The sequence below is a fragment of the Ursus maritimus genome, unplaced genomic scaffold, assembly GCF_017311325.1.
Source record: "Ursus maritimus isolate PB19 unplaced genomic scaffold, ASM1731132v1 scaffold_31, whole genome shotgun sequence".
NCBI classification, from domain to species: Eukaryota; Metazoa; Chordata; class Mammalia; order Carnivora; family Ursidae; genus Ursus; species Ursus maritimus.
This window is the reverse complement of record NW_024425675.1, coordinates 5,261,611-5,286,822: the sequence shown is the minus strand read 5'-3', so window position 1 is coordinate 5,286,822 and position 25,212 is coordinate 5,261,611. Positions and strand designations below refer to the sequence as shown.

At 37.2% G+C, this 25,212-nt stretch overlaps 1 protein-coding gene across 5 annotated transcripts in view; it reads right to left on the bottom strand.

The window, feature by feature from the left end:
* ARHGAP12 (Rho GTPase activating protein 12) overlaps nt 1-25,212 on the bottom strand; it is a 112,304-nt gene that overhangs the window by 78,419 nt on the left and 8,673 nt on the right. For all 5 annotated transcript variants that reach the window (XM_040645273.1, XM_040645275.1, XM_040645274.1 and 2 more), the window contains exons 2-4: nt 19,294-19,325; nt 19,050-19,140; nt 16,806-17,566 (exon numbers count right to left, since the gene is read on the bottom strand). In XM_040645273.1, coding sequence (XP_040501207.1) covers nt 16,806-17,483 — 678 coding nt within the window. In that variant the 5' untranslated portion in view covers nt 17,484-17,566; nt 19,050-19,140; nt 19,294-19,325. The remainder of the gene's footprint in view (nt 1-16,805; nt 17,567-19,049; nt 19,141-19,293; nt 19,326-25,212) is intronic.

The window sequence follows — 25,212 nt, the reverse complement described above, 5'->3', positions numbered from 1 at the left end:
ACTTTAAATAAAGAATACTCTACTGTCTATAAGCATGGCAACCATACAGTTCTGTTCCAATTTTAGTGCCTCTCACTGTCCCAGAGGTACATTCTCACTTCCCACACTTGGTCACAACAAAGTACGAGACAGACTCTGGTTCTGATTTTTGGTTCATAAAGTATGCTTGCCACATCCATGACACCACCAAAAATATAAGCTCAAAATTTTTTCAACTGTCCAACTAACTTTGCTATGCACAATAAAAGAATAATTAATGCAAAAGCATATTCCACTAGGAAACAGATTACTACTTTATTCAATATACAGAGCCATCCAATTTATTGAGTGCCTTTAAGTATGGCACACTGGGTAGTACTTTGGAAATTATAAAATAATGGCCATGACACACCCACCAATTTCTTTTTCAAAGTAAGTTTCAAATACATTTCTGACTATAGCACCATACCTCTGTCTACTCTCCCAAAGTAAGGGGCTGGATATCTTCCCACTCCATTAATTTCTCAAAGAGAAGGTGAGACAGGACAATTCCCCCATTGTGAACCATTCAGCTAGATTACGTGCTTAGGTACTTAATGAGATTTTAACTCACATCACCTCTGGTCTTCATCTGTGGAGAAGCTACTAGATACAAAAACTAAGAAGGTCATATGTAACCAAAAGGCCAAGAATGATAAGTAAAATTCAGATGACAGAATCTCCAAAACAAGACTCCATCTACATCTATAGGACTTTAGATGAATGTCAGAAATAATAAACACACTAAGAGTTCATACAGAAGGAGAAACAAGTTTTTCAAACTTAGAGAGTAAGGGAAACAAGGTTTTTGTTTAGATGGTTTTTTTTAATCATATAGAAAGAAAGCTGAATATCTACATTTAAAAATTTATAGTAATCGCAGCCTACATAACCAAAACTATTACCTGGAATTTTTCAGCATTTTCATTTTAGGGCAATTAAGCAAATGATATCTAATAGTACAATTGTTTTTTTCCCCCAAAAATTACATTATGTCCTGGAGAGACACTACAAATTAACATACTACTATAAAGACAACTAATAGTAATAATTACAATTACGAAGACTACAAAAGTCTTGGTTTCTTTACAGAAAGGTTCAATAATCTTTCATATAGTGTTACTAATGCGGGAGCATGGATTACAATACACTTTAAAAAAACTGCATATTATGCTTAAGGAAGAACCAATATAGTAGGCAGACTTTTTTTTTTGTACGTTTTCCATTTTCTAACTTCAGCACAAAAGATATTTAAAGCAGTCTGACTCCTTCCTCTTTTCCATTCTTACTAGAGACATCATCTTTCACTTCTTGTCATTTCTATTTTTGCATATTCAAGGTTTTCAGATCTTGAAACTGAGTATTTTCACATTGTGCTTTCCTTGTGGGAATGTGACTTTATGTACAATAATTTTTGATTCAAGTATAAACTACTTCTAAGGCAAGAAATTTCCAACACTTTAGTATTACTATAACTCATTATATTTCATATGGGTTTACAACAAAAAAATTAATTCTATGTATTGTTAAAAGACCAATGAATATATGCTTTCTGACTTAACTGACATAGATTTTAACAAACCATTCACTTACCAGTTGTCTAACTGAAAAAGAGTTTAGCCAAAAAGTATACAGCTACATTTTAAAACATTTTATCAAAAATTTTTATCATCATCAACCACTAAACCACTAACACATACCCTTTATCTACTACATAAAGGAGTACATTCTAAGGGGAAGAATCCTGCAAGGCCTCAATCAAATGCCGTCTTTACAAAGACAGATGTACACTTTCACCAAAACAGCAATTCTCAAAATTTTGGTTCTAGAGTCCCTTTATACTCCTGAAAATTACTGGTGGACGCCAAAGAGCTTTTGTTCATGTATGTTCTAGCAATTGCTATCTAGTTATTAGGAATTAAAACAAACAAATTTTAAAATTGTTTGTTCAATTCATTTAAAAATAAGCCCATTACATGTTAGCGTAAATATATATTAATGAAAACTAATAACTGTCTCCCCAAAAACATTAGTGAGAAAGATGTTGTTTTACATTTATAAATCTCTCTGTTTGGACTCACAAATCTACATTAAGTCTTTTGTAATATGTTGTTTTGAACTACATGAAGGGAAAAGGGTCTTACGAAGATATGCAGATGGAAAAGAGAGAAGTATTTTGATAGCCTTTCAAGATAATTGTGGACATTCTTCTCGGACACTCTACCAAAACTCAACAAGTGGTAGTTTCTTATCTTCCAAATATAGAAACATTTCATTAGGCAACATCAAAGACAAAGAACATAACAAAATACTCAATATTACCAATGTTTCATCAGAAAAGTCTTAAGACTGAGAAACTATAAACTCATGGAGGCAGATTAAGTTTTTAAAATTCTAATTTGTACTTTAAAGCTTGAATTTTATCATTTGCAAAAAACATTGTTTTCCTTAAAGCAACAGGCTTACTTTGTTCATATCTGAGAAAATATCTAACAAATGCCCTAGTATGAACATTGTTTCTCAGTCACTCTCTGGTGTTCTGTGAAAGTGACTGGATCAACTCCTAACGCAAGAATCTCCAATTTTTTATTGTTATATTTAAGTATTCTTTTTTTTTTTTTTAAGATTTTATTTATTTATTCAACAGAGATAGAGACAGCCAGCGAGAGAGGGAACACAAGCAGGGGGAGTGGGAGAGGGAGAAGCAAGGCTCCTAGCGGAGGAGCCTGATGTGGGGCTCGATCCCATAACGCCGGGATCACGCCCTGAGCCGAAGGCAGACGCTTAACCGCTGTGCCACCCAGGCGCCCCAATATTTAAGTATTCTTAAAAGATATAAGTACTCCCCTGACTTTGCAAACTGAGAATACGGAATTGTTTCTTCAGTGTAATAGGAAAATCACCTCTACCTACCTTACAAAGCAGTGGTGAAGCAACCGCATAGTAAGCATCTCTTCTGGTGTCGGACACACTGAAGATGCTCAGCAACGGCTAGTCCCCTCACCTTCCTCTCCAATTGTGGTTATTTTCATGAACCCCTTCTAGTTTATTTTGTATCTCTCATTAGAAATCAAGCTAGGACCCACTCTCCAAGCATGTTCAAGTTACCAAATTCTACACGGCTATGAGTCAGAAAAGCAGGCAAAGCAGTGTTCAACCACAGGTTACACAAAGAGGGCTTCAGAAGTCAAGTATCTTGTAGAAAGGCCCTGAGACAAAAATTTCTCTGGTTTAGAAGCCTATTCTGCACCTCCTTCCTTAATGTACCAAGTCACATTCATGCCTTTCCAGAAATCTGAGCTTATGTGTTACTATACCACACTTCAAAGTAATTATGGTGATAAAATTATCTGTTAGTCATTCTGAGTCTAAACCATCTGTCTGGCATTTACTGAAGCAATTGCTAAAGATATTCTATGCATACAGATGAGACTTTCTGAAGAAAAATGCAAAAATGTTTCCACATCTGTTGTTTTTGTTGATATGTCACCTAGATTAGCAAATTCTTTCCTAGGAAGAAAACAGGGTGAAAACACAGAATATTTATAATGCACACATTTTTTAATGGCTCTATTAAGATTATGTTATCTTTTCAACCATATTTTCTATCACTACTCTACTACACTCCTACTACAACTATATGTAAGTGTGTATATACACATACACACATATATGTCAAGAGACAGAGAAATTTCCAATACCCCAAGTCAACTGACACAGTGACTTTCATCTTTAAACATAATGTCTGACTTCATTAAATCAGACTAGAATATTCATGCATTTAAGTCTATGAGAATTCATCTACAGATTCGAAAAAACCTGTATGCAACTGACCTTAGAGTATCCAAAAATTCTGAAACATAAATTAATATATTGATACCATATTCCAAAGGATTGATCTATCCCAAGGTATAGCAAATAACTGTGCTATATGAACATTTTTTGTTTCTTATTGTCTAGCATTTTCCTTTTCACGTACTAGCACCACCGCCATTCCTTTCTTTGGTTACCTGCCCTCCCCCAAATGATGTGATTCTGACGGGACTGCCAGTCACACTACCCTGCACACCTCACACCTTCTTCGTGAAGGGACTGGCACAAAATGCAGTCTGACGAATCAGCGTGCTCGACCCCCAACAAAGTAACTGGCCCAGACATGAGCACAAGACTCAATCAAGCTAGGCTGAGATGTCCTCGCAAAGGAGTTTACATGTGAACTTCAGGTCTTTCTTTTGGATCTGTGATGATAAAGCCTGGGGCAATCAGCTGCACACCCTGTGTATTAGTCAGGGTTCTCCAGAGGAAGAGATCCAACAGGATGTATGTGTATAGAGAGAGAGAGAAAGAGAAAGTAATCTCTTCTAAGGAACTGGCTCATGCAATTGTGGAGGCTTGGCAAATCCAAAATCTGAGGGGTAAGCTGGCAGCCTGGGGACCAAGGGAAGAGCAGCAGTTCAAGTTTAAAGGCAGTCTGCAGGCAGAATTCCTTCTTGCTGAGGGGAGGGTCTATTCTTTATATAATAAAGTCTTTCAGCTGATTGGATGAGGCCCATCCACGTTATGGAGAGTAATCTGCTTTCCTCAAAGTCCATCACTTCACTCAGAGTCCACTGACTTACATGTTAATCACATCCCAAAAAACACCTTCACAGAAACATTCGGAATAATATTTGACCAAATATCTGGGCACCATGGTCCAGCCAAGGTGACATATAAATTGAGTTCTTCATCACAAGTTCACCTCTTGTCACCTATAGGCATATCATATTAAGGTGGTATTTTCTTTTAAATCAGTATTGTCTTCACTATACAGATTTACCACGTTATTTGCTGTCAAAAGTTTACTGGCAGAAATAGAACACAATCTTTGGCTTTAAAGACTACAATCTGAGGGGGCCTGGGTGGCTCAGTCGTTAAGTGTCTGCCTCCGGCTCAGGGTGTGATCCCGGCGTTACGGGATCGAGCCCCACATCAGGCTCTTCCGCTATGAGCCTGCTTCTTCCTCTCCCACTCCCCCTGCTTGTGTTCCCTCTCTCTCTGGTTGTCTCTCTGTCAAATAAATAAATAAATAAAAATCTTTAAAAAATAAAAAAATAAAAAAGTAAAAGAGACTACAATCTGAAAAGGGCAAGATATGCACAAAAGGGAATATTTTGTTGTTCCAATTTTATAGCACAGACAATTCCTCTCTACTTGAAATCTGGATATTCAAAACTTCCTTTGCTGAACTAGAATCATCTGGAATTCCATCCTTGCCAGTTCCCTCCCTGGTCTTCAGAGCATCTGGTGTCAATGAATGACCTAGTACAGGACAGGTATAATGTGGGAAGACCTAGAAAATCAATCTCAGAAACTGAGGATATGGTTGATAACTACTATTTTGTCTCCCTGGCACCTCTCCCTTATTCTGGGAACAGCATATCTACTATTTCTTTGGGGGAACGGTTTCTCTGTAAATTCCAAATACGCAGTTAGGTATGGCCCAATCATGCCCCGTAAGTATAAGCAAGTCACAAGCCGCGCCCAATTCCTTCTCTGAGATTTTCTGAATTAGAACTAAGAGAAGAAAATAAAACAGTCTAATACAAAAACTAAGAACGTGAGCCTAGTAGTTGCTAGCAACTCATATATAGCCACGTGGAAGAAGTCTGTTTGGAAGAATAACAAAATCATGGAGACAGAATCAGAGATAAGAGACGGGAGCAATAAAAGGAATCCTGACAGTACCAGGCCCTAACTCCAAGGAATAAACCCTTTCTGTAGTCTGGTTACATTAGCCAATATATTCCCTTTTGCCTCACCAAGGCACAGTTGGTTTCCACCACTTATAGCTAAATTCTAATTAATCACAGGGATTAAAGCAGAAAAAAAGGAAATGAAAGTAAAATAAAATAAGGCCAAACACATTAGGAATCATAAAGTAGAAGGACAGGTAAAGTTTAGAAGAAAGTTAAAAGAGACCCTATTTTGTCTTAGAAAATGAAAAGCTGAGAAAAGGTCAGGTAAGAGGTGAAAGGAAGGTAGACATAAAAGGAGTTTTATGTAGACTGTGAGCCCATTGAAACTCTACGCACTGATGCAAGTGTAGGCACCTTCTTGGAAAGATGGCTTTCACTGGATCCTCAAAAGGATCACACAACCAAAAACAATTAAGGAGGAAGGGGCCTGATAAACAGGTCAATGCTATAATAAGGCAGGCTCTTTGTTCCAGAAGGAACCTAGTAAGACCAGGTATCCTAAAAGACCTCAATCAATTTTGCCTTCGGGTTTAACCCAAATATAGTTTCAAGCTGATCAAGCTCCTCTACCAAATTTCCATCTACCTAGACATTTATGTCTAAATTTCCCTAAAGGAGATTTATCAATTTTTACTCCATAATTACTCTGCCCAAGACTTTCACTTTAAGAATGTAGGCTTCTGGGGGCGCCTGGGTGGCTCAGTCAGTTAAGTGTCCAACTCTTGGTTTTGGCTCAGGTCATGATTGTGAGGTTTTGAGACTGAACCCCACATGAGGCTCCAGGCTGGGCTGGAGCCTGCTTAAGATTCTATCCCTCTCCCTCTGCCCCTCCCCCCTTGCTCGTGCATGTGCATGGGCTTTCACTCTAAAAAACCAAAAACTAGAAGAAAAAAAAAAAAAAAGGAAGAATCTAGGTTTCTGGATATCCTGAAATTTTAACAAAATTTGGTGCAAATGTGCATTTCTTGAGAAAAGGGTTGGTATTTTTCATCATATTCTAAGAGCTCGGTGACTTTCTGAACACATGAGTAGTCAATCAAATAAAATCAAATTTTAAAACTATTATTCTTTCCTGTTTTGATTAAGGAGAAAGATGTGACGAGAAGATAATCTTGGGAAGCAGAAACAGAACATGGAATTTCCCAGATGTCATTCAGGAAGGAAAGTACAAAGGAAAGTTAAGGACACTCAATAGTTTTAAAACTTCAACATTTTGCCTAAATGTGGCTAAATAATGACTCTGCTGGTTCCAGCAGTGTGGCAGGGGGAGGACTTAACAAAAAGATACAGTGAGCAAGGATTTGGATGACAGGGGACATTATTAGTTGTTGCTACACAAAGCTAATTTATATCTGTTTTTAGATTCAGCACCATCTATGTGGAAACAGATTAAGGAAAATCTCTAACAAACACTGAAACCTTTTATACCTAATCCTGTATTAACCAGAAAATCCAATTAGCCTGAAAAATTACATCCCTCAAGCATTCTTCTGTGTATAACAGATATTGTTTGTATAACACATAGTTTTTAAAATGTTCCCTACGGTGAAACTGCACATACAGTCATACAGTATGATTTTTACTTCATAAATATATATATGTATGTATGTATAGTTAAATTCGTATTTTTAAATGCAATAAACATCTATATTAGCAGTCGATACATTCTGGGAATAAAAAAAGACTAAAAATAAATATTTAAATGCTTTCCCTAACAAATTAGGGAATTGATTTCATTGAGCCCAGTATAGAAGAATAACACCTCGAAATGTTGATGAACTGTTCCATATATAAAATTTTCCAGATTAATTGAAGATTAGGTTTCAAACGCCAGAAATGCATTAGCTTATCACTATCAGTGAAGATATTCTTTCTATAAATGTATCTACCACCTAAAAATCTAGAACTTAAAACATTTCTAGATTTATCGTCATCATAAATATTCATATTATATTTTGAAATAACAATTCTAGGCATTAGAGTTGTCTGGCCTTCCTAAATTTATGTCAGGTTGTCAGTCCTGTGCCTTGACCTTTCTCCGGCATCTTGTCAGGCTCACAGACAAAGGTCTACCATACCATTTCTACTCTCCAGTTTTAGACCATACTTTTTAATAACTATAGGAAACTGGGAAACCTGATACTCAAGCCTGGTAAGACATATATTAAAAGAGCATTAGTGATATCATGAGGGGCAAACAAGACATCAGGAGCAAAATGTGTAGTTTTTAAGGCTTTTTTAAGATTTTGTATTTATTTATTTGAGAGAGAGAGAGAAAGTGCACGAGCGGGGGCGAGGGGCAAAGGGAGAGGGGAAAGCAGACTCTCTGCTGAGGGCAGAGCCCTGACATGAGGCTTGACCCCAGGACTCTGAGATCATGACCTGAGCTGAAGTCAGACACTTAACTGACTGAGCCACCCAGGCGCCCCTTTTCTAAGGCTGTCTAAAGGCTTAGAGCTCTGAACTAACATACTGATTTTCAAAGTTTCATATTCTTATCAACCGTTAGTATGAACTTTGAAATGACCTAAAAACCTCTTGCTCTAAGGAAGACAATAAATATGATGTATCCATTTAACTGGGAGTGAAGGGCCAAACTGAATTTTATAATTTCTGACTCAAATTTTGGAATCTCTGTATTGAATTACAAACTTTTTACCTCCAACTCCATCTCGCTAATATTCTTTGATAAAACCTATGCTGTAGGCAAGGGTCACAGCACTTCTAGGTCACTGCTTTTCAAAAAGAAACATGCATTTTTACTGGGACCTTAATCTAGATTTCCCTTTCCTCTTTGACTTGAAGTATTTGTAGCTAAACACTGGTCATCATTCCAGAAGCATTTAGCCTACTTATTATGTGCCAGATACTATACCAGGCACTTGATATATAGAGATAGACAAGGCATGATAACTAGCATGGCATGGAGATTACAGACTGACTAGCAAGAAGGAAGAAAATAATCATAAATGTGAGTACAACAAAGGAGGAGCACAGGATGTGATGGAAGCTTATGATGAGAGGATATCCCATAGATGACCAGACTAACAACACTGTTAAGAGGTCAAGAAAATTGATACTTAAAAAGTACCACTGAAAACTTAACAATCACTTCTCATTCTGGGAAAAAGGAGTATATGTACATTCCCCTATTCCTCACACTAAGTACAATTAAAAACACTGGACATGATATAAAACAAACACAGGAACATATCTGTCCACCAGTAGATGAGAGGATAAAGAAGATGTGGGACACGACACATACACATACACACACTGAAATATTACTCAGCCATAAGAAAGAGACTTGACATTTATGACAATATGGATGGACCTCAAGGGTATAATGATAAGTGAAATAAACCTAAAAGAGAAAGACAAATACCACACGATCTCACTCCTATGTGGAATTTGAAAAGCAAAACAAATGAACAAACAAATAAACCAGAAACAGACTCATAAATACAGAGAACAAACTGGTTGTTTCCAGAGGGGAGAGGGTAGGGGGATGGGTGAAATAGGTGAAAGGGATCAGGAATTATTAAAACATAAATTAAAACATTAAAACATAAATTAAAACATTAAAACATAAACACACACACACACACACACACACACGAAGACTCTGAAAGGTAGAGAGAAGAGAGACCAACTAGTGACCTCAGGACCCAATGAACAACATGGTGGTGAGTTTCCTATGTTTAATTTTGGCTTCATATATCCCAGATTTGAAGGGGGAAGTCAGCAAAAACCAGAAACACTAACAGACACAGACCAAAAAGCCCCAACAAATTCCTGATCTGTCTAGCAAAAGGACCAGAAAAGGGGAAGACTTAGCAAGACTGAAAACTTTTTACATAACCACTCTACATCAGCCAAATGCTACAGAAAAAAAAACCAACAGTCCCCACCACTATCTCCAGCAATGGCAAACAGGTAACCTAGATTTACACTTCCCAGGCTGTTACAAGGCACCCAAAACCCCCATAAAAGTGGTGTCACAGAAGGCAAAGGGACTAGGACAGTAACAAGACACCCTCCATCCCCCAACACACACACACACCCTACTGAGAGAGTCAGAACTTTCACTACTGCCAAATGGTAAGGAAGCCATCCTCTACCCCATGCTGTTAGTGGAAGCCATGTGGACCAAGTAATGAGGGAGAGGGCAGAGAGATTTAGTGGGGAACTAGCCATTAATGAGAAAATCTTAGAAAAGCCCCCAAATATGGATACTTGAGAAATTTAAAGCCTCTGGTACCTAAAAACAGAGCAAACAAACACAATTCAATTCCTTGCCAGATTAGCATAACACCTCACACTCGAGGTCTATTTACTTCATTCCCATTACCCAATAGCACAAGTCCGGATTTCAACAAAAATCAGAAGATATGGCAAAAGGCAACACAATATTTGAAGAGATAAAGCAAGTACCAGCTATGGCACTGATGTTAGAACTGTCAGGGAATTTAAAATAAATATTATTTATATCTTATGAACTATGAAAGACAGACAACATTCAAAAACAAGTAATGTAAGGAGAGAGATGGGAAAAGCTAAAACAGAATTTAAAAAATCCAGAAATTAAAACATTATAACAAAAATAGAAAATGCCTTTGATGGGATGATCACTAGAGTGGACACGCTGGGAAAGAATCAATGAGCACAAAGGTATGTCAAAAAAAGGTCTCAAAATGAAAACAGGATAAATATCAAAAAATCTACAGAAAAACATATCATACACAAATTGCAAAAAAAAAAAAAGGATGAAGAGAAAAGCTTGAAAAAAGCCAGAGGAAAAAACACCTGAACTAGAGTAAGAAGTACAGCATATTTTTCATCAGAAACCATGCAAACAAAGAGTGGGTAAAACACTTCAAGTGCTCTAAGGGAAAAAAAAAATCACCAACAAAAATTCTGTACCCAAAGAAATTATGCAGCAAAATGAAGCAGAAATAAACACTTTCTTTAACAAGCAAAACTGAGGGAATTCAGCACCACCACACCTGCCCTTAAAAAACATGAACACTGTTAAAATGGCATCATTCCCCAAATTGATCTACAGACTTAAGATGTTTATGAGATTCCCAGCCGTCGTCACCATCATTGTAGAAATTAACAAGGTGTCTAAAGTCTACACAGAATTGCAAAAGAGCCTGAAGAGACAAAACGCTTTTGAAAAAGAATAAAGTAGGAGGAATAACACTTTGTGCTTTCAAAACAGTAATCAACACAGCCTAGTACAGAAATAAGGATGCACATATAAATCAAGAGAGTTGGACCGACAGTCCAGAAATAAACACATGTGTCTATGGTCACCTGATTTTCAACAAAGGTGTCAAGACCATTCAATGAGGGAAAGAAGGAGTCTTTTCAACAAATGGTCCTGGAACAACTTGATAGCTACATACAAAAAAATTATGTTGGACCCCTATTTTATACCATACATAAAAATAAGCTCAAAATGGATCAAAACTAAATGTAAGAGCTAAAACGGTAAAACTGTTGGGAGAAAATGTAGGACTGAATCTTCCTCACCTCATATTTAGCAACGGAGTCTTAGAAAAGACACCAAAAACACAAACAACAAAAGGAAAAAATAGGCAAATTGGACTTGATTAAAATTAAAAATTTCTACTTAAAAAGACATTATCAAGAAAATGAGAAACAACCCACAGAATGGGAGAAAATATCTGCAAATCGTATTTGGTAAGGGACCTATATCTAGACTACATAAAGAACTCTTACAATTCAATCATCAAAAAAACAACTTAATGGGACGAGAATCTGAACAGATATTTCTCCAAGGAAAATATACAAATAGTCAATGAACATATGAAAAGATATTCAGCATCATTAATCATGAGGGAAATGCAAATCAAAGCCATACTAATACCACTTCATACCCACTAGGATAGCTGTGATCAGAAAGTCAGATACTGGGGCGCCTGGGTGGCACAGCGGTTAAGCGTCTGCCTTCGGCTCAGGGCGTGATCCCGGCGTTACGGGATCGAGCCCCACATCAGGCTCCTCCGCTATGAGCCTGCTTCTTCCTCTCCCACTCCCCCTGCTTGTGTTCCCTCTCTCACTGGCTGTCTCTATCTCTGTCAAATAAATAAATAAAATCTTTAAAAAAAAAAAAAAAAGTCAGATACTAACCAGTATTAAAGAGGATATGGAAAAATTGGAACCCTCAAACACTGCTGTTGGGAATGTAAAATCGTGAAGCCACTTTGGAAAACAGTCCGACAGTTCCTCAAACAGTTAAACAAAGAGTTACCCTATCACCTAGCAATTCCACTCCTAGGTATTTACCCAAGAGAAATAAAAACATATATCCACCCAAAAACTTGTACACAAGGAGCTCCTGGGTGGCTCAAACGGTTAAGCATCTGAGTCTTGATTTCAGCTCAGGTCATGATCTCGAGAGGTTGTGGGATCGAGACCCACGCTGGCCCCCCTGTTCAGCACAGAGTCTGCTTGTCCCTCTCTGTCCCTACCCCCGCTTGCAGGTGCACACTCTAAAATAAATTATAAAATCTTAAACAAAAAAATTTGTACACAAGTGTTTACACCGGTATTATTCACAGTAGCAAAAAGGTGGACACGAACAAAATGCCCAACGAGTGATGGATGGGTAAATAATAATCTATCATTCCACCATAAGAAGGAATGAAGTACTGATATGCTACAACATTATTATAGTACCATTTGTTGAAAACACTATCTTTCCTCCAGTAAATTGCTTTTACACTTTTGTCAAAAATCAGTTGGCACAGATCTATTTCTGGGTCCTCTATATGTTCCAGGGATTGGGACCTGATATCTTTGGTGAATTATAATTTAGTCTACTATAATAACTAAAACAATTTTGAAGAACAAATTGGGAGGAGTCAGTCTACAAATTTTAAGACCTATTACATAGCTGCAGTAATCAAAGCTGTGTGATATTAGAGGAGAGACAGACACACATATGAAATGAAACAGAATAATTAGATATCCACAGGCACAAATAAAACCCCAAAAACAACAAGAAAACCCTTAAATTTCACACCTTATATAAAAATTAAACTCAAAATGAAACACAGATTCAAATAGAAAATGTAAATCTATAAACTTAGGGGGAGAAAAGAAGGAAGTATTTAGGATCTTGGCTTACTGTGATGGTTAATTTTATGTATCAACTCAGCTGGGCCAGGTATTTGGTGGAACATTAGTCTGGATGTTTCTGTAAAGGTGTTTTTTGGATGCAATTAACATTTAAGTCAGTGGACTCCGAGTAAATTAAATTGCTCCCCATAACGTGGGTAGGCCTCCTCAAATCAGCTGAAGGCCAGAATAGAACAAAAGGCTAATTTCCCCCAAAGCAAGAATAAATTCTGCCAGCAGACAACCTTGGAATTTGAATTTCAACACTGGCTCTTCCCTGGGTTTGCAGCCTACCATCCACTCTGCAGATCCTGGACTTTCCAATTTTCATAAGCACAAGTCAATTCCTAAAATTAAATCTGTCTATATGTATGTATATGTGTGTGTACATGTGTAGATCCTGGTGCTGTTTCTCTGGAGAACCCTGATTAAAACAGCTGTTAAGGACAAGACAAGGTATACATTGGGAGAAAATATTTCCAAACCATGTATCTGACAAATGATTAGTATCTAGACTAAAGACCTCTCTAAACTCAAGAGTACAAAAACAAACAGTCCAGTTAGGAAATGGGCAAAAGGGGGCACCTGGGTGGTTCAGTCAGTTAAGCATCGGACTCTTGGTTTCAGCTCAAGTCATGATCTCGGGGTCACGGGATTGAGCTCCGTGTTGGGAGCAGCTTTGTTTGCAGTCACAAAACACTGGAGACTTAGATGTTTTTCACTGGGTTAATGGTGAAACAAAGTGTGGTACACCCAAACCACAGAATTCTGGTCAACAACAAAACAAAGTATGCAACCAACTGGATCAATCTCCAGAGAATTATGCTGAATGGAAAAGCCAATCTCTAAAGGTATACGGCATAAGATTCCATTTATATAACATTCTTGAAATGACAAAATTATGAAGATGGAAAACAAACTAGTGGTGGTCAGGGGTTAAGGAGGGACAGGCACGGGAGGGAAGAGGATGTGGCTACCCAAGGGCAACATAAAGGATGCTTGTGGTGACAGAAATGCTCAGTATCTAGACTGTACAAAAGACAATATCTTGACTGTGATTTTATAGCATAGTTTTCTGACAACGTAAGTCAGAAAAATGAAAATATTCTAACAGACGTTAAGGGGAAGGGAGTAGATATTGACTGGGAAGGACTGACGGTTAGTTACAGAGCTGCGTACCTAAGTGCAAATCCATCAGGTCATGCATTTAAGACTACTCCACTGGATTGGGTGCAATGCCTCAACAAAGGATTGTTTTAAATTGCCGTGTGTTATTAATCTTATTCACTGTGATGATGATACTATGTATAAATGTTTTCAATTGTCTGTAAATTAATTAACAATGAGTACCTTTCAGCAGAAGGAGTTTAGGTAGAATGTTGGAGCCAGAAGCCCTGCTAGGGCTAAGAAGTTTAAGTTTTAGGTTAAGGAGTGAGTAGAAAATGATGAAATGTAGAGAAGCAAATATATACAACTCTTACCAGAAGTTGCCAGTAAAGGGAAAGGGTGATAAAGTGATACCCACAGGGGAAGGTATTGTTGAAAAGCTTTACTAAAATGGGAAAAACATGAACAGATTTAAATGATAAGAGAGAAAACATAGTAAATAATCAGTCTAAAGCCATATGAGCACAATGCTGCATACTCTTTAGCAAAAGGTTTGTGAAAAAGTGGGGGAAAGCAGATATAAAGAGACTGCCCTTGGATAAGAGAGGCAATGCTTGCGCTGCTTGCGGGGGAAAGGGGACTGCTGATACAGGTGTACTTACAGATTTGATGGGGGAAATAGCAATAAAACAACAACGACAGCTCTCTTTGTAAGTCAGTACTGAATACTTACTAAGCTAGCCAGCCCCAAGATGGCCCCCAATGATCCTCCTCTCCTGACATTCGTACCCCTATGTTGTCTCCTCCCGCACAGAATACAGCAGGAATGTGTAACCAATAGGAAACGATAGTGTGAGACTTCCAAGACGCTGGCTTTTAAAAGACAATGCCTTGTTCCATCTTGGGCTGTGCCTTCTGAGGGAAAGCTGGTCTACATCATTCGAGCACCTGTAAAGAGGCACAACTAGTTCCCTGTGAGTGAGCCATCTCAGAAGCAGTTTCTCCAGCCCCAGCCAAGCCTTCATAAGACTATAACCTCATGAGACCCTAAGCCTTTAAAACCACTCAATTAACCTGCTTCTGAGTTACTGAGCACAGAAACTGAGATAATGTTTACTGTTTTAAGCCACCAGACTGGAGAGTAATTTATCAAGTAGCAATAGATACATAATGCATTTATGCACAAGGCATAGCTCTATTAGATATAGTAACCCACTTAATCCTCAACAACCCCGTGATCCCCATCTTAAGATGAGGAAACTGAGGCACACGGAGGTTAAGTACTTTGCCCCAATTATGGCACAGCTGGTAAGCGGTATGGAACCAGATCCAAATCTAAAGCTAGCACTATCAACTGCTGTGCAATACAGCCTCCCCAAAGCCAAAGAGTTTCCATCCCAAAGCTTTTATTTAGGCTGTGAGATAGAAGGCAAGGTTACCCGAGAGAAGAGAGCAGGGAAAAGCAGGTCAATGAGAGAATTCAAAAAATGAAAAAGTTTGAAAACACTTGCTGCGGAGAGTTAGGAAAAGGACCTCCTAGAGAGATAGAACTAACAGGATTTCCAGTGTTAAGGGCTCAGGAGAGGTTAGGAGCCATGAGGTTCCATGCAGTGAATTTAAGATGAGCATGACGAAGAGAACCCAGGACTGCTAGTGCACCTAAATAAAACGTAATCTTGAAGTGTGCAGTAACAGTGATGGTTATCAGGAATAGAAAACACATCTTTCCCAGGTCCCACTAGTTCAATAAGGAGCATGAACAGAAAAATTTCAGGAAACATTACATATCCTATGTCAAAGTATCACACAGAGACTAAAGAAATAGAAGCCTGCTGAGACACATGATGGTAAACTGATATTGCTACTTCATATAACTGCCTCGATCTCAAACATCACAAGTTTCTCTAGAGAATCTTTCCTTTTCCTTATTTTCATTCAAAATGTCACAAGAAAAATTAAAAGCTAAAGGAAGAACAAACTGGTTCCATCACAATCAGACCAATTCTAAGAGCAGCCTCACAAATACGGACTTAACTTGATGAATACATCTTAAAACAGAGCTTTAGGCCAAAAATCTATCCATTTTCAATTTCACTTAAAATTAGACTTATCCAAATACATTCAAGTTCAATTTCCTACATTTGCTTTTAAAATTATTTCACTTGACTTGACAAACTGGTATAAAGTAATCTCAAAGTTAGGTAAGGGGGGGAATCAAACCACGGACACAACATTTTTTTCAGGCTAATGTTCTAGGCAAGCAAATGTGTATATTTAGACACGTAAGACACAAAAGTGCATAAATGAAGGTAAAGATTTGTGAGCTCTGTATTTTTTTAAATATTCAAGGTTAATAGGCCAGTTTCAAAGAACAAGTAGCTAACATTCCAGGGATATCTTTCCTCATACACCCATTATTACCTGAAAACTTATCGGAAACAAGTTAAAATGAGTACAGTTAGAAAACAAACTTTGCCTAGTAAAAGAAATATCATCACTGGATAAGTTAAGTAAATCCTTTCTACCCTATGCAGGATCAATAGAGAGGATAAAAAACCTTTTCCACACATAAAGCCCCATAAAGGTACAAGAAGTATGGAAACCGTAAGGTCAACCTTTATGAACTCCCTAAGTTATGACACTATTCTCCATCTCTAAATCAGGACAGAACCTGTGTATTCTAAAAACGAAGCAAAACAAACAATTCCTAACTCCTACAAAGACTTTAATTAAAATCTGTAGTATTTTTGTTACGGTGGTATAAGTGTTCCATGGTTCTACTTTTCATCTTACCCTTATCTGTTCAGTGGAGCTGCTGCTAAGTTCATCGCCAGACTCAGAATCCTGATGTACTCTTTCCGAGCCTTCTCCTGCTGAATCACAAGACTGTTCCTGGGAGAAGCTAGTTTTCTCTACATCCAAGAACTCCGGACCGGGAAAGTGACCAAATAAGCGCGTCCTATTCTGGCCAGAAACTTTAGGAGAATGTGAGTCACTGTTAAACTTTCCATTGTTATGGGTCAGGTCCAGGCTTAGGTTCACAGTCTGACCTGGATTATAGTTAGGTCCAAAATTCTGATTCGCATCACGAATAAGACCTGTTCCTTGAACAGACGACGATGGCTTTCCAAAACTTGAAAGCTCAGGCAATTTGTTCACATTTTCTGTTGACCTCTGAAGATGGAGACTCTGTATCATTTTCATAGAATTATTTGGCAGTCCAACTGCCTGTTTAACAGGCGGCATGAGAGCTTTGCGGGTGACCTCCTTAACATACTGGGCTGGCACATAAAACGCCTTGGAATTCTCATCTGGTTTCACTTGCCACCAGTCATCATTGGTCTTTTTCACCAAGATGTATCGTTCCCCTTGTTTTATCACAATCTTTCTGTCCTTGGCTTCATATTCATAATCATATTCCACTTCAATATACACTTGTCCCGGAATAGTCTTCCCACTTCTGTCAGCCATTTTTATTCAACAATGTTCACCTCTCAAACAGGATGGTATGCCACATTATGGCTTTACAGCTTGGTGTATTAACAGAGCTATTTCTATTTAAGTGGAGGAAGAGAACGAAGAAAACGTTAACACAGCCTGATTTTTAAGATTTATTCACAAGCATCATATAATACAGGCACTTTAAGAATATTACCTTCAAATCTCAAACCCCAAAAAGTAAACATGTGTCTAATATCATATGCATTGTCCTATAATTAAAAACACTCAATCTAACTGTAATCTACATTTTCTAGTCATTTATAAACAAAACCAAACCAATTACTGGAATAGTAAATACCCTAACCAGCCAGACAGAAAAATACCCAGAAAATAAGAGGTGAGAACTTTCCCTCTTTTCTTGACTACCTCAAACCTCCTTCACATTCTTAGAAAGGCTCACTAATAACAAATATGTATTAGGCACTTACCAAGGGCCAGGCGCTGAGCTAGGTTCACTGAGCTAGGTTCACTTATCTAAGACCTTCTTTGAGGGTGGAGCTGAATTTCAATAACCCTGTACCCTTTGTTTTCTAAAATGGTCAAGAGTATTAAGAAGCTTAAAAAAAAGTTATCCAATTATACAAGTTTCCTTTCCTAACACAAACAGATAAAAAGGACAGCACTGTTATTGTTAGGCGAAGTACACACACAAAGAAAAGAAACTCCTAGCTAACTTTGTTTCCCGCTTATGTCTATCTCAGGAGGGCCACAATTCTTGTCAGACTGAATCCCACAAATGCAAAGAAATAACCACTCTTTTTATCTGTATATGTTAAAAATTCTCACCCCCTCCACCAAAGTCTATTACAGAAATAGCCCTAAATTGGCTTGAGAAATCTAGGGATTCATTTTTATTTCTACACCAATTTCAAAATAGTTCTCAGAGAACACAGAACTCAAGCTTCAAAGTGATCACAGCACCTCGATATTGCTACAACTCAAGTCAAGCCCCAACCATGAATCTGTTCTTTTGAACTGTGTTTCCCAAAAAAGTATGTTTAAGTCCTAACCTCAGGACCTGTGAATGTGACCTTATTTGGAAAAAGGATCTTTGCAGATGTGATCAATTTAAGATGAGGTCATACGTGATTAGGATGGGACAAAAATCCAATGACTGGTGTTTTTACAAAGAGAGGGGGATTGGAGGCAGGGAGAGGAGACACACAGACGGACAGAAGGAAGACGGCTACGTGAAGACAGAGGCAGAAAGTGGACTGAAGCAGCTGTCAGCAAGGAACACCAAGGACTGCCAGCAGCTACCACAAACCAGGAAAAGGCAAAGAAAGATTCTTTCCTAAAGCCCTCATAGAGGGAGTACAGCCCTGCCAATGCCTTTATTTTGGACATCTAACCTCCAGAACCAGGAGAGAATAAGTTTCTATTGTTTTGAGCCACCGAGTGTGTGGCACTTTGTTACAGCAGCCCTAGGAAACTAATATTCAACCCAAAGCTCAAGGATCCCAAGGCAAATCCAAGCACTTCTGAATACTGAGATGTACCAGAAATGTGGAAACCCAAGGTCCCATGACAACCTACCAATCTTCTTCAGCATCCAACTGTTGGGCATCATATCACTGGGTGCTATATGTGCAGTTAACAATCATTCCCCTGAAGACAATTTTCTTCTCTGTAACAAACAAAGCCCAAAAGCCCAGGTGATAAATAAATTAATGATCCAATTTCAGTAACAGAAATTTATTTTCTAGACAAACTACTTGGATAACAAATTTAATAATGTAATGTTTCAAAAAAAAATAAAGAAAAAAAAGAAAAAACTTACCTTAAAAGAAATATCCAGTATTACATTTAAACCTATTAAAAAAATAATAATAAAGTTCATTAAGCAGGATTGCCTTAAGAAGGCTAATATATAATGTTGCTCTTGTTTTAGAATTCCTGTAATGGGTTGCTCACATTTTGATCATAGCTACAATGTTATATTTCACAATTGTGTTGAATGCCACCCTCCAAAGTGTACAAAAACAAGGTATGCTTCAACACTGCCCCCTCCTAGTACACTTCCACATAATTTCAACTTCATTTCTGCCCTTTATTTTTTTATTCTAACAAATATCTTCTTAAATTTCTAATAAGAAAAACAACTTTCGTAAAATTGTTAAAATGACAGAACGGGTTTTCAAGTTCACGGTACTAGCAGAGAGAGAGAATGAAAACAAATACTAAAAGCTACTGGGAGTCCTAACATATTTCCCCACAGACTACTTACTAATTATAAATAGAGGAATATACCTTTATATAAGAGAAAGCCAGCAATCGTGAGCTAAACCAAGTGATCAAACTTAATTACAAGAACAGTGGGACAACCTTGATGATATATGCCTCCTACTGTGATGTACACAATGCTACCTCAGTTGTATTCTTGTCAAAAACATGTTAAATCTAAGCTAATTATTAGAAAACAATTCCAAAGTGTAAGACATCCTATTAGATGACAGACCTGAAATCTTCAAAAAATTCAGTTTCATTAAAAATGAAAAATGGAGGAAGATTCTTCTACATTAAAGAGACTACTGAACCACAGAAACCAAACCCACTTAGTGTTCTAACAGGTACCTAAAATTTACCATATTCAAAATCTGCTTCCTATCTCTATCCCACCCAAGCCCCGCCAAGTCTCCAAGGTCTCTCCCGTAGCAGTAAACAGAGATTTTGACCTTTCAAATGTTCAGCCTTTACTTTCATTTCCAGGACAATGGTCATTATGTGCTTTTAATCCTTTTACCTACACAAAAGTTTTTCGCTACAACGTTTCAAAACTCCACACTGAAGTACTTACCCTCAGGTGATTTTTTTTTTCTTTTTCTTTCCAGGAAATAAAAAAATACCTTAAGCAATATCTCTGAGCTCAGATGTACTATAACTAGTCCGATATTTATCCACAGGAATGGAGAAAAGGAAAGTATGAAGAATAACAAGAAAACTGTACGCTAGTAGCAGAGAGGCTGGGCAGCGGGGAGCCACAATAGGTTAAAAGCCAGTCCGAGTTCAGCCCCTTTCACTGCCAGGCTTTATGACTACACCTTGCCCAGTGACTACAAAGACAGGTATGAAGGAAGAGTTAGGGAGAAAGATAAGTTAATTCACTATGTGCAACATGAGACATGCAAGCTAAAGCTTTAAAGAAAATGAGACTGGAAGGGCAAGGAAAATGGAGTAGTCAAAAACTTCCATACAGGAAAGGTAGTTGGATATCAAGGCAAGCAACATGAACAAGAGTAGACAGAATGGGATAAGAATAGGAGAACTGGAGCTGAGATTGTTTTCTAGTTATAATATTGGGGTGGTGAGATGGGGAATGAAACTGGGAAGCCCTTAAGAGAGACTTAAAATTATAAACTTCTAGAAAGTCATATAGCAGGAATTATATATCACAACCCAAGGTCTGGGAAAAGTTACATAAAATTTTTTTTAAAAGCCTTATAAGCTATGAATTCAAAGAAAATAATTGTGGGTAGCTCTAAAAACCTCAGATCTACGTGAAAATTATCTGCAAATGTGTAAGTTATGTTGCCCAACTTTACTTAAAAACATAAACTCTATTTTAAAAATCTACCTTTTTAAATTTTTCATTCACTTGCTTCTTTCTCTATTTTCCAAACTTGTGGATTCTTCTCTTTTGACTAGGTTAACACTGTTTATCCTGCTATCTTATCCTCCCAAGTACTTTGGTTAGAATCGTAAGTCATCCAACTATAACGCTTTGAATGCAACTCTCCTCCAGTTGAAATACATTCTGTACTCTTCACCACACTCCTTTGTCCATATTCATCACAAGTACACTTACAACCAATTACCCAACCACCAATATACATAAAGTTTTTGCATATCTACTGCCCAGTACCAACCACTGCTTTACTTGGCAGTTTCAAAAATACCCACGTAGGCTCGCCATGCCTCTTACCAATCTTCTTCTTCCTCATGTTTCAACAAGAACAGATATACACACAGATACACACACACACAACTGCTTACATCTTTTACTTCTCTTCCCCCCACGTCAGATTCAGAACTTCCTACGAGGCTATTTTAAAATCTAATCGCCTCCTCCATTGTCTGCCATTTTTTCTCATTTTCTTTCCTACCACAAATTACACAGCTCAGCACATGTTATCTTCCTCCCCCAGGACATCTGTTTTAATCAAGTACATCTCTCAGCATGGTATCTTTACTAGGTATATCAAAAAAGTAAACAAGTAAACACAATCTTAAGAGATATATAGTAAATGCATCTGTAATGAGTAAGTCTACAATTTTTTTTGTAATGAGTCTACACATTAAGCCTAATACATATATGTACAACCAATTTAGCAATTCTAGTGCCATGAGCAACAAAATATTAATACAGCCTCACACATATAAATATTAACCAACTAAAAAATACAATTTAAGCAATTATTCTTGACATGAAGTTCTCCAAGAAGTTTTAAAAGTACTTGTTTAAAATGAAGAATCCCTAAACACACCTCGACTAAACAAATCAATTAAACTTAATGAGCACAACAAATAGTTAAGAACAATTCCAGTATTAAGTTTCAGAATAAGAAATTACACCAAATAATTTTGTAAACTGTATACTTGTACAACAAGAAAGCACAGACCACTAGTGAGCACTTAGTTTTTCATAATGCATTATCCCTATTTTCTAAGAATAAAAAAGTGTAGAATATAAGACATTTCTTTAGGTCTAAAGAAGAGAAGGAAAATACAGTTGATTATTATCAGCTATTCTAGCCATAAAGAAATAGCAAAAGTGGGGACAGCAGAGGGATACAGGAAGTAACTGGGTAACTGGAAAACAGGAGAGAACACAGTCAAACATAAACTAGTAAAGGAAATTCAAAACCAAGATTTAAATCTGAAACAAAAATGAGGAAACAACAAAAGAAGCATTTGGGGAAACAAGCATATTTTACTAAAAACAACATTTGTATGGGGTATTTTAGGGCAATTTGTGCCATGAAGTCTTAGTCAGAAATAAAGGTGGACATAATGACTTTTTCTTGGATTGTTACAAGAATGGAGAAAATACTCCAATTTAAAAGAGAAGAAATATGACCTTGGGTTTGACAATGAGTTTTTAGATATACCACCAAATACACAATCGATGTCGATGAAAAAAATAGGACTTTATTAAAATTAAAAATTTCTGCTTTGTGGAAGACACTGCTAAGAAAATGAAAACATCAACCACACACGAGAGAACAGTTTCAAAGCACATATCTGATTAAGAACTTGTACACCAAATATACAAAGAACTCTTAAAAGTCAACAAAAAAGAACCCAATATTTTAAATGGAAAAAGGATCTGAGAAGATATCATGAAAGAAAACAATCAGATGGCAAAGAAGCACAGGAAAAGTGCTCAACATTATGTCATTAGGGAATTACAAATTAAAACAAGACACCACAGCACACACCTATTATAATGGCTACAATCCAAAAAACTGACAACACGAAGTGCAAGTGAGGATACAGAGCAATACAACATTCATTGCCGGTAGGAATGCAGAATGGTTCAGCCACTCTGAATACAGTTCAGCAATCTCTTACAAAGCTAAACATGGTCTTGCCATCCGACCTAGCGATCACACGATAGTCTAAAAATATGACAAATATATGGAACAACCTCTGGAGGAGGATGCTGACCTAACTTACCTTGGAAATAAGTGAGGTCTGTAAGAATATAGGCAAAGGAACTGCACATAAGTACTGTATTCTAAGCTGATAAAAACACTTCCCATGGGGGTATAAGTCAAAAATTCTGATACTGTCATATATGTATACTAGAATTAAATAATTAAATGGAATGTGAATGATGGGAGCCAGTTTTCTCAATGACTGAGTGGGAATTTATAACCCTGCGGAAAAGATTAGAATGATCCATGGATTAGATCCGGAGACATCACTATGAACTCATTTTTAGCTTCCTAGAGTTAAAATTACATAAAGGTGACTTCATAAAGAAATATTACAGATATACATCTATATATTGCTTAGTAGACACGTGCATATTTCCTTGTTGTCAGTAAAAATGACAGCCTACCAGCAAAAAGTATACGTAGCACCCAGGTAAGTTTTCTAATACTAATCTGCAAATAAAGGAACCAAAGCTCTTTGGAGAAATGGCTGATCCAAGGACTGGGGCAGAAAATACACAATATGAGTCCAGAGCATCTTATAGTGCCATATTGACCCTTCGCCCTCTAGATTTTAAGGACTAGATTTAAATCCAAATTAAAAGTGATACCATACATATTTTATATTCATATTAAAATATCTTACATTACACTGACACATGTTTGAATAATTTAAGTAAACTCATGTTTCTTTAGTTACTTTTACACCTTGCATTTATGGAGAATCAGTGCCTGTTTCTCTCATCAAAACACAAATTACAATTATTTAAGAGGTAATAGGATTTTCTATTATCAGTGGTTGTTATATTTTCAAAACCATTCTAAAATAATCTCTTATATGGAGATTTACATGGAGAGTAAATACAGATCCAGCTGATATATGACAGCAGAAAGTGAGGAGCCTACAGTACTAAAAATTTCGCACACTCAGTACTTTAGTAAAGCACCCTGATCAAGCCCTTTCAGACCAAAAAGGATTAAAGATTCAACTGGAATTTAATCCCTTCAGATACATTTGCACACACTGAGAGTTTTAACGTGATGGTGTAGGATACCAGGAAGATAGCCTGGTAAGGTAGGAAAAAAACAAAAAACAAAAACCAAACAAACAAAAAACAGAACCAAAAAAAAAAAAAAAAAAAACTCGGAACTAGTAAAAAGTCTAAGAAACAAGAACTTTTTCTTGAGCCAGGAAGTTAACTTCCTTTTCCTTCAGATTCTCCTATTTCATAAGCTACCTATACTGATAGTGGCTCCATGTTAACCTTTAAAACCACCCTTCTTTGATAATTCTGCTTCTATGTTTGTCAGCTTTTTTTTTTTACTCTCTTCTAAATGCACTCCAATCAATGGACCCTCAACACCTGAGTCCCATTTTTTTATTCCTTACTAAGAACTTTCTAATCATTTTTAATTAAGCAAACAAAGAAACAAATGAAAAGGGGTGCCTGGGTGGCTCAGTCAGTTAAGCATCCGCCTTGGCTCCAGTCATGATCTCAGAATCCTGGAATAGAGGCCCACATGGGGCTCTCTGCTCAGCAGGGAACCTGCGTCTCCCTCTGCCTGCTGCTCCCCCTGCTTGTGGGCGCACTCTCTCTCTTTACCAAATAAATAAATAGAGTCTTTAGGGAAAAAAAAAAGAACGAAATTAACTTTTTTTTTTTTAACAGTTCACATAAATTTGATCTTGCCTCTGTGGCATCTCACCTGCCTGCCTTACAGTAACAACTCTTTGATTTTCCTTTGGGGAAGCACCTATGCTCATGTTCTCAGTCCATACCATTATCATGTTGTCATATATTAATCAGAAAATCATAACCTTGGTCTTTATAAAGTTTCATAGGATTTCTAATCCTCTAATAATTTACTCTAGATGAAAAACTTTATTCATTCTCTGCATAACCCATTCAGATAAACCTCCAGAACTATACACATTACCCTCCTAAAGAAAATCTTTGAAATGACTATTTACATTCAACTACTTTCAAATGTTTACCAAATCCTGTACTTTAAAAAATGATATAATCTACAAAACAAAGGCA